At 47.0% G+C, this 10,779-nt stretch overlaps 1 protein-coding gene across 1 annotated transcript in view; it reads left to right on the top strand.

Annotated features, from left to right (window-relative positions):
• Positions 1 to 4,196: 4,196 nt before the first annotated feature.
• TMTC4 (transmembrane O-mannosyltransferase targeting cadherins 4) overlaps positions 4,197 to 10,779 on the top strand; it is a 56,695-nt gene continuing 50,112 nt past the window's right edge. Inside the window, exons 1-2 of the mRNA XM_054974964.1 lie at positions 4,197 to 4,277; positions 9,575 to 9,790. Coding sequence (XP_054830939.1) covers positions 9,629 to 9,790 — 162 coding nt within the window. The 5' untranslated portion in view covers positions 4,197 to 4,277; positions 9,575 to 9,628. The remainder of the gene's footprint in view (positions 4,278 to 9,574; positions 9,791 to 10,779) is intronic.

Below are 10,779 nucleotides of genomic sequence, written 5' to 3'. Positions count from 1 at the left end.
CCTTTCTTTAGTCATTTATTTCCCACATCCTTGTTATCATGGCCTGTCTAGCAAGAAGAAACCACACGGGGCTGCTTTTTTTAGCAGTTAGGCCATACTCTACAAACTCAGCAAGTGCGTGTTAAATAAATAATGGCTTCACGTGTCATTTTGCTAAAGATACAAAAGTAAGCAGTCTTAATTTATGCATGAATCCTGAACCTATGCTTGTTAACTCTGAAATATGTCCCACTGTGTTCATGGGACTTACTCTGAAGTAAGCGTTTAGAGGGCAGCAGCTTTGCACAAACACATGGAAAGCTATTTAGGATTCTACAGAAGTAAATGGCAAAACTCCAATGCATTTTAATGAATCTGGATTCCAGCCATGTAAGGTAAAACTTAAGGAACTGGGCACAAAGCTCATTATGAGGATAAATAGGACAAGCGTAAGAGTACATAAAACTACCCATAACAACAGAACATGAACACCAAATGTGTACAGATTTGACTTTTTGCATTTTCAGACGTAATCTTTATTGAGATGCAGTAAGTTTCCAGAATATAATTCCTTCAAATTCCTCCTCAAAATCCATCTTTTTTGTGAAGTCTTTGGCTCAAGTTCTAAGTCCCCCTCTCCAAAGTACGTGTCAGTGAAAGGAATATTTTTTCTTCTCCTGTTTATCCCCAGCTCTAGCTTCCTCTCCTCTCTGTTTTCCTCATGTCAGATTTTAGAGAGTAACTTCCTTGGGGCAGGAACTTCTCCTTTCTTGTTACTCTATAAAGAAAGGGAAATCACCTTTCCCGCCCTTGCCCCTTTGGTTCCAGTTCTATTTCCCTCCCCTGGTTGGGTGTCATTTTGGGTTGCAAGTGAATATGCAACTCAGTGTTGATTGGGGGGAATGTCTCCATATGCACTGGTGTGGATCTTAACGCTTGGGGACCCTAATGTTTGGGGACCCATGGACCCGCCCACCCCCTTTTTGTTACAAACCACACTGTTCTGTAAACCTGAGGGTTCTACTTGGTTAGCAGCACTCTGTATTGTCAACTCTCAGTTCCTTACTCACAGGTGAATTAGCCAAGCAAACCAATAGTGTAGCTGGGTTGCCATGTCTGAGAGCACTTTGAGCCCCCTTCCCCAAACTTTTGAGAGGCCTGTGAGGAGAGTCTCTGACTGACATGGTTGTGTATTCTGGGCCAGCTAATGCTCATACTGGCCTTTTATTCAAGCAACCTCCTGCCATGTATTCAACTAGGAACTGAAAATCCAGAGCTCTTCTTATTACAGGACTAGCTTGATGCCTGTGCTTCGCTACGGTATTTAACTACTTTAAATCCAGTTATAATATTTATGGGTATGTAACATTTTTTGGTTGGGGGGGAGGGGGTTGAGTTGGTTTTGTAGTATAATAGCATAGTACCCGAGCTTCACAAAAGCGTTTGAATAAAATGGTGTGTTGATACCGAAAACTGATTAATTTCAAAAGGTAACATTCCTGCCACCTTCAGTGTCTGCCCCTGGGACGTGTTGATCGTCATAGCAAAGCAGGCCTTGAGGTGGAACTGCAGTCTCTTGAATTCGAAGGGGTTGTCTGATGGTATGCATGGTATGGACACTGACTCCTCCCCCATCCAAGCACTGCCGGTGATCAATGTGGCCTTGATGACATTCCTGTGGAGGGCTTTCAGTCACAGTCTGGTGCCATTGCAGAGTTGAGGTTCTGGAGCAGCATCACTGGAGCCCCCACTTTGAGAAGCTTGTGGGCTGGGAAGCCAGGAGGGTTGTGTGTGTTTAGGAACTCCATGGGGTAGTGGACCATCCATTTGCACCGAGTCCACAGATCTGTACTCCGTTTTGAGTGAGTTGTGTTTCATTAATGGTGGTAGCCTTGTCGTTCTTGGGGGTCAGAATGGCACACTTGCACAGCCAGTCCATGGACTTCTCCATGATGGTGGCAATATCTTGGCTGTTAGGTCTGCTAGGGTCGTCACTACTGTGCCCAGGCCTGCAGGGATGGTCACCTTTCCCTTGGACTCAGGACTTGCTGGTACTTGGCTACTGCTGCTCACTGCACCATAGGAGTATGATATGCATAATTCTTTGCTGCATCTCTAAGTTGCTTCTTACTTTTAGCATCGGTATATCTTGCACAACGTCTGCCAGGAGGCTTCTCGGGGACAGCAAGAGGTGATGGCTGCAAGAGGTGTGAGGTGGAGTTGGACTGAGGGAGGAGTGGTGTGGTGGGCAGGTTCATGTGACAGATTTGCATTGAAATGGCCCCTAGAAAGGTCGTGCACCATCTCCCCATGAACATTTAAAAACTCAGTTGCCATACTTTTACATAAAATCCCTTTTCAGAAGTCTTGTACTGCCTTTCTTCAATGGTCTGCAGTTTCCTTTACCTGATTTTTACCTCAGAACACAGAGTTCCACAGCTGACCCATCAGCCTGCCAGCCACACATGAAAGCCAGGCCCCACAGGGAGATTGGCAACCCTAGAGAGGAAGACTGGGAGGTGTATTTTTACCTCAGGACACCTTCAGTGACTACCAACAGCAACTGCATTCTCTTTAGAATTTCGGGGTGATGACCAATCAGGCCGCATATGCAAATGACCTCAAGGAAAAGTGGCTGAGTTGGCAGTTGGCAGGGGTGGGGAGAAGAAGCCTGCCAGCCATATAGGGAAGCTGTATCCCTATGGGAAAACACATTTTACCCCTTTTTACCCCCTTAGGGGGCGAATTTCTTAAAATCCCTTCTTAGTAAGCCTCTACATCACAAAAGGAACGTTCTCCCCAAATTTCACGTTTCTAGGTCCAGGGTTTGGGCTGGGCATTGATGAGTCAGTTAGGACACTTGTCTTTATACAGAGAGAAAAGGGGACAATGGAATACAGCATATTCATGGCCCTCCCCATAGGGTGATTTTTGGGTCTGACATGGACTTGACACACGAGTCATTTAACGCTTCTTAAAACTCCTTCATGTACTCACTCCTGTACTCACTTCAGGGCCGTTTCCAGACGGCCCCCCGCCTCGCGAAACGTCGCGCGTCGTCGCGCGTCGTTGCGCAGAAAACGCGAAATATCGCGTTTTCTCGCATGAGTTTTGCGCGACGTCGCGCAAAACTCGCGCAAGAAAACGTGATATTTCGCGTTTTCTGCGCAACGACGCGCGACGACGCGCGACGTTTCGCGAGGCGGGGGGCCATCTGGAAACGGCCCAGGACAGCCTACTGAGGGGTAAGATTGGGGTCCAATAACATCTTAAAGACCAAATAGATTTCCAAGGTATGAACTTTCGAGAGCTCATACCTTGAAAATCTAGTAGAGGGGTTTTGCTCTTCAAGGGCAGACTAACACTGCTGACCACCTGAAACTACATTTCCAGGGGATGAGCTTTCTAGTCAAAGCTCCCTTCTACAGATACATTTACAGTTCAATCCTAAAAACACTTTCCTAGAAGTAAGCCCCATTGAATAGGCCTGAATAGGATTCTGAGTAGATTTGCTTAAGATGGCACTGTTAGAAGAGGAAATGGATATGGTTTTCTCCAGCCAGATGATGGGAGGGGTATTCAAAGTAAGGGTGTAAGATATAAAGATGCCTTGGTAGGTATGTTTCCCGCCCCCCTGCCCCAGAAATCCCCCCTCCCCCCCCAGCATTAACGGAGAAAGTACAGGTTCTCATGCCTTAGGAATGGGAAGTACCCCCCCCCCCCCTTTTCCCTTGGCGCTTTAGCCGCTTCAGCTTTTCCGAGGAGGACGATGCCCCGAAGGGAGAAAGGCCCCTCCGGATGAATTTCTGCCTTCCATGCGCTGTTGAAGACACGGAGGAAGCAAAAACCAGGAGTCCACGTGAGCGGGAGGCACCCGAGCTCCATTCTCACGGAAGGGTTAGAGACTCTGACCCGGGTGCGCACGGTCCGAAGAAGCGCGCAAAGGGCTCCGCCTGCCCCCCAAAAAGGGCACCGCCGGACGCTAAGCGAGCCCTGCTGGGCTCGCTCTTTCTCGCTCTGCCCTCCGTCGCCTCCGCCCCCCGGCTGGCAGCGCTCCGCCTTGCTGACGTCGACTCGGTCTCGCCAATGAGCGGCCCCGCTCCCTCGAGGGGGCCGGGGAGGGAGAGGACGAGGAAGCGAGGCCAGCCAATGGGCGCGCAGGCTGCCCTGCCCGAGCGCCAGGCTAGGCAGCTCCTCCTCCCTCCTGCCGGCCCGTCCCCGCGGCTCCAGCAGGAGGGAGAGCGGGCAGAGTTGCGCGCTCGGGCGGGAGATGCCGCTCGGGCTCCTTCTAGCTGCAGGTAAAGGCGGGGCGGGGGCTGGAAGCAGCGGGGCGGGCGGGAGCGCGGCGAGGCGGGCTCCCCTCTGCCGGGCTGGGTCCCCGGGCTCCCCGAGGGCGCGCTCGATGCGGCAGGCGAGCTCTGGGCTTGCCCCGTCTCTGCCACACTCCCAAGACAAAAGGAGACGCGCCGGGCGCAACAAAAGGAGAGCGGGGCGGGGTGCCCATCCGGATCCGGCCCCCAGGACTTTGGGGAGACTTAGCCGCGGAGCTTCCCCTTCCCGCGGCTCCGAACTCCGTCGGAGTTGTGGCCGCTGCCCGATCGCTGGAGCGCGCCCAGTTCCTCTGTATTACCTGGCTTCCCGAGCCCGGAGCCTGGATTAGGAAACGAGCCCCATTGAACTTAGTGGGACTTGCTGGGGAGACGTGCCTCGGGTGTTGGGCTTGCCCGTTTCCTACGCGCGATGGGCCTGCGTGTATTCCTGTGGTCGTGTGGAGCCGTCTGTGCAAGACAGCATCGGCGCTTTTGTGTGCACGCACGATGCTGGGCGTCGTTCTTTTAAAATAAAGTCAGTTGGGTTCCTGGCAGGTCCACTGCTACAAATTCAAAGAGAGATACAAGTACCTGTGTTGCATTACGGGGAGACGTTAAAGTCGACTGTATGGATGGTTTTGAGACTTCACCACTTCCTGGGATGACAAAATCCTTTAAATGGCCTTCTTTCTTTCTTACCGGGGGGGGGGCGTTTAAATAATATTTTATGGGTTTTTGATGACACGCCGGGAAGCAGCAGAAAAAACCTGAATCGAAAATAGCATCACCAGACAGGCTGCAACACAACGCATGCTTTCCTGGGAGAAAGCTCCATAGAACTATTTGGAAATTGCTTCTGACTAGATGGCATCGGAGCGCCATGCGTGTAGTGTTCTTTTATCTGTGTTGTACCTAATAATGCAGTTTCTGAAAAGAAATTGACAGAAGTGTGTTCTTCTGTGTGTGTACCATTCTGCAGAACTTCTGCAAGTTCCAGTGAGGGAGGGTTAGTCTTCTACACATGCAGATATCTACATTCCCCTTTGTTTAGGAAGAGATGACATCTCCCCCAAATAATTTGAGAAGGAAGGATTAAAACTTAAGCAGGCCGATCTTTAAAAGCTATTCTGCGTGTTGATTTAAAAACAACAACAACAACTGTGTTTTATATTTTAACCGAGGGTGAGGGGGTGTGAAGAAATGCTAGGTTGGTTTTAAGTCATCAGGGAATTGGGGCATTAGCATACTAGTTGGAAGGTTCTTGTTAGCTGTTGTGTGTCTCTTCATGTATATTTTATAGGCACCTTTATAGGGGACATTGCTATAGTAACGCAGGCTCAGTCTTGGACTGAATTAATACTTGGGTCAGAGCATCTAGTCCGGTTGGTATTTCCAGGCAAGTCCATTGCTTTGGGTAGGCGGGGCCTGAGATCTTATAGATGATATCTCCCTTTCTCTTTTGGTTTTTGGAATACAAAAACCTTGTTTTGCAGCACACACAAATATTACGTTATAGTCTTGTGTATACATCCTGGAAGTTAGGGGGGTACCCTCTGACTTCTAACCTCTACACCCCTCCTAGTTTCAAATTCTAAAAAAGGTGATCCAGTTTGTGAACAAAAGTATAAGTCACAAAGAAGTATAAATGAATAAACAGCAGTCCAGTATCATTTTACAGACAAACAACATTTATTCCAGCATAACCTTCTGTGAACCGGACCTCACTTCATCAGATGCATGAAGTATACATCTGTTAGGCAGATGCATCTATACAAAGCTGCAAACGACTCCAAAGTGGGAGTGTGGGGGCATTCGAAAGAGACCGGTTTTGAGGGAAAGATCCAATAAAAATTTTAATCAATCCATTCAAAGTGGGCAAGTAACTGTTGATAAACAGGTAAAATTGGATTTAATTTACAGTGTAATCTAGGGAAGTGCGGAGTGAGACATGATAAGCAGATCCTGTTCAAAAGTTATAGGGCTATACTCAAACTAATAAATAGCTGCAAGGGGCAGGATATTCAAGATATTAGAACCTATAGTGAGCGAGGAATTCAAAGTCCTAGTTAAGACTTTGCTGGGAGAGGCAATTATAAGCTCAAGATGCTGTGGGATTTGGTCTTGGGATGGGTTTTCACTCTGTTGGAACACTTCACTATGGAAACTTGACACAGGCAGATAATTGGGCCAGAAGAAATTTTGGAAGATCTATAGCCAGGATTAATTCAACTATACATCACATGAGCAAAGCCGAGTCTGCTGTCTGTACTACAGTACTTGCTTATGAAACCCCAAACTAAAGCAGTGAATTAATGGGATAATGGAGTTCCTTACTGTACAAAGAACCTTCCTCTGACTGGCGTAGTTCGCAGCGCAGACAGTTTTCCGTTCTTGACAGATGTGCAATTTTTAAGGCTGTGTGAGATGGAAAAAGCTTACTGGCCATTGCTCCTTATGTTAGGGCTGTGCTTTCTGTGTACTGCTGCCGATGGCTTCTCACGGACTCCATAGCCCTTTCCCCACTGCTTACCTGCTCCCGAGCCATTGCGAAATATTGCGCAGAACGTTGCGACATCGCGTTTTGCCGTTGCGACATCGCGCAAAACTCTCGCGAGAAGACGCTATCTTCCACGTTGTTTGCACGATATTTCACAATGTCCCAGGAGCAGGTAAGCAGTGTGAAAAGGGGCCCGTATGAGCACCTGGCAAGTACATGAGGAATATTCTCAGGACTCAAGGTGGATTGTTTCACCTGCAGCGATCCTATGGAAAAAGGAGAAGGAGAAGGTGGAGCAGATCACCTCCCTGCCTTTTTCCTTGATGGACAGCACTCTGCACGCCCTCCAAAAAGTCTATGCTGAGGACTGGGGAGGGCAGTCATGAACAAGGGGCTGCAGTGAGAAAGGGAAATGGGGCAAAAATGCTGCCTCTCTTTCAGTTGCAGAGAGCTTTAGTGCCACTGGCATAGCAAGAGTATTTAACCTAATTTCTCCTTGTTACTGAAGTTTCCCTGTACTGAAGTGTATTTTGTTTATAAGAATTCTCTGGGCCCCAGTAGTGGATTTTCAGGGTGTAAAGGGCCTGTGGGAAACTGCGCTTTTCTGCAAGATCCTACTCCCAGTGTGCCTGGGGAAAAGTAAGCTCTCTAGGTGCCCATTGGCTCTGTGGCGCCCTCCAGCACCTTTTCCTGCAGCCTGCCAAGTGTTTTTAGAAACTGGGCAGAGTCAGGTGGGGCTTTTGCCCAGTAGGGCTTCTGATTGACCAATGGAGAACTGATTGGCTGTGCTGATTTTAAAAACAAACATGGTACAAGATCTCATTTCTTGACCGTTAAGCTGTGTATAAGCAAGAAAATATTTTTGTTCAGAAAGGCATCCTGTTGGCACACTGCACATATGGCATAGGACTTCTTTGAGGCAAGGAGGGTAGTGAGTGAGGTATTCATACCTGGTGATCCAGTTGTAGATGCTGTCATGTTCCTATGAGATACAGGTACGACTGTTGAGGACAAGGGTAACCTCATTCCTCACAATTCCCAGCATCGGTGGGCACACCACACATATGGCAGTATTGAGGGATTCTTCCCCAGAGGTGGCTTTCTTACAGCTAGAAATGTAGTTTTTCCTGACTGGTTAGTGATGCAAAGTGAGAGAGGAGAGTAGGGAGAGGTTACTTTTGTGATGGGAACACCCAGGGCTTTTTTTCTGGGAAAAGGGGTGGTGGAACTCAAGACCGCACAATGACGTCACTTTGGGTCAGCTGGAACAAGGGGGGAGTTTTTTGAAGTTTAAATTGCCCTCTGTGAAAATGGTCACATGGCTTGTGGCCCCGCCCCCTGATCTCCAGACAGAGGGGAGTTTAGATTGCCCTCCGCGCTGCTCGGCGGCGCGTAGGGCAATCTAAACTCGCCTCTGTCTGGAGATCAGGGGGTGGGGCCACTGGCCATGAGACCATTTTTAAGAGGTGCCGGAACTCTGTTCCACTGAAAAAAGCCCTGGGAACACCTGTGACAGAGGCTACTGGCACCAAAGATCCAGGTCTGTTTGAATATACCTAAGCCCTGGATGGTTTGGATGGAGTTTGCTGCTACCTCTGTAGTTAATGCATCTGTTCTCTAGTGATATTGTCAACCTCAAAAAACCTCTGTTCTGCTACAAAAGCAGGAACTGTATATTGCATAAATGGAACTATGCAATATAGATTGTTGAGGAAAGAGAAGAAAAGAATATGTTGAGGAAGCATGGGTTAGAGAGAGGATGGAGTTTCCTCAAGTGTTCTATATTCCTGCCCAGCAATTTAAGATCTGCCTCACAGGCCCTGGGCTCCTTCCACTTCTGTCAGTAGTGGATGAAAGATTGACTGCAACTAGAAGCAGAGCCTTTACAGTTGTGGCACCCCGACTTTGGAATGCCTTCTCCCCAGCTATTCACAATGTGCTGAATTTGGCAAGTTTCCAGTGGCAGGAGAAGGCAGTTTTGTTTAGTCTGGGCTTTTTGTTGTTTGAGTTATCTGATCATTTGTGGTTGACAACTTTTTGCTCTGTTTTCCTGCTGATGTTTAAATCATAAGTGTGGCTTCATTTTTCTGGGACTGTTTTTTTAATAGGTATGAATTTGATTTTCATGAGGACCTGTTGGGTAGTTTGAAGAAGGAATTGTGGCTTTGGTACTTCTATTGTCTCTTTTGCATTTTATTCCAAATAATTATACACATGCGCACATTCAGACACTATTATGTTGTAAGCTGCCGTGTGGTTGAGAGTCACGATACAAATTGTCCTATAAATAAATAAATTTACTGGTGGTTTCATGGATGTAGTTGAGACTGGGTAAAGAAGGACAGGACTTAATGGATTTTAAGAGCATGAGAGTTTTTGATTATTCTTGGGCTATTCTTCTTTTGATACAATGCTTTTTGTTGATTTTCTGTGCTATCCTAAGCAAAGATATACCATTCTAATCCCAATTACTTCAGTGGATTTAGAAGGGTGTGGCTGTTTAAAATTGTACTATTTGAGTTCTAAATGAGTTTACAGAATGCATGCAACTGCACAGTAAGCTGCCAAGTAGCAAGGAAAATTATACTCCACATTTGAACTTGCCAAAGAAGCTTTTATGTGTTGGGCAGAGTTTGGTTCTTTCACCTCCGCACTCTCTGACAGGCCGTCAGTGTCCCATAATTGACTAACTGCAGTCCGTGTAGACTGATGAGCTAGCAAAACTCGTAATAGGCTTCTGCTGATTTTATATGTGTTAGCTTTAAAATATATGTTTCGTTTATTTCAGATTTGCAACCAGCATAATGTTGGCATTCCAAATTTTGGACAAGTATTGTACAGAATGGGACAGACCGAAGATAACTTGGACCATGACATACCACTATGGCCCCTTCCATCATACTGGGCTAAAGTGGTTGTGGGACTCCTTTCCCTCATCTGTTTTGTTAACAGCTATGATGGGGACTTTGTCTTCGACGACTCTGAAGCTATCCTCAATAATAAGGTTGGTGCTGTTCTGTCTCGGATCTTTGTTTAGGCTTGTAAATATCCCCGTGCTTGCTTGACTGTGGAATGTAAGAGCAGAACCACAAGTGACAAAAGGCACAGATTGGACACTTGTCTGCTTCCCTCAAGTTTTGATGGGAAATGTAGGCATCCTGGTCTCGCAGCTTGGCTCTCTGACTGCTGTCCAATGGACTTTTCAACTGTCACTTGTCCAACATTCCGCCAAGCTGCCTACATTTCCCATCAAACCTTGAGGGAAGCAGACAAGTGTCCAATCTGTGCCTTTTGTCACTTGTGATTCTGCTCTAAGAATCTCCCCTAGGCTAGCAGTCAGGAAAGCTTTTGGAAAAGACATAAAAATTAGATTTGGTGAGTGTTGCTTTGACAAAACCACAGATTGCTTGTATGGTAGACAGGATGATAACACTTTTCAAGGGTTAGTAACATTTGCAGATTTATTAGCACCTCTGTCTCAGCATTACGAAATGTCCTGTAGTAAAATTAAGTCTTCATTAGAGGGAGAATAGGAGTAACTGCCTTTTCTTTTTCCATATTTATATGTTGTGACCCAGGCCCATAGCCAGCTCTTCCTGCTAACTGCCACATTCCATGGGGAAATTCAAATAATTGAATGGAAAATCAACGGCTCCTTCATTACTAACTGAAGCTTCTCGAACGCTCTTACTATCCCCAAGGGTCCATGTGCATGACTCTGCATGGATAGCATCTGAGATTCACAAGCTGAGTTGTGACTTTTAAGTTCAGGAGCTGCCACATATTTATAATGAACACTTCCTTCTCAAGGTTGCAATTGCTTCAAAGTTCCTTCTCCGCAAAAATCCTTCTCATAATGATGGCAAGCTATCTTGAAAAACCCACCAATGAGCCCAGGGAAATCTTGGGGGGGGGGAGAGCTTGGGGGGGTGTTACACATGATAGGAATCTGAACTGATGCTGCTGGGATCTAGTTTTATTAGTTTAGTTTTA

Source organism: Eublepharis macularius, chromosome 3 (genome assembly GCF_028583425.1).
Source record: "Eublepharis macularius isolate TG4126 chromosome 3, MPM_Emac_v1.0, whole genome shotgun sequence".
NCBI lineage: Eukaryota > Metazoa > Chordata > Lepidosauria > Squamata > Eublepharidae > Eublepharis > Eublepharis macularius.
Note: the sequence above shows the minus strand (reverse complement) of the source record. Positions and strands in the feature narration are given on the sequence as shown.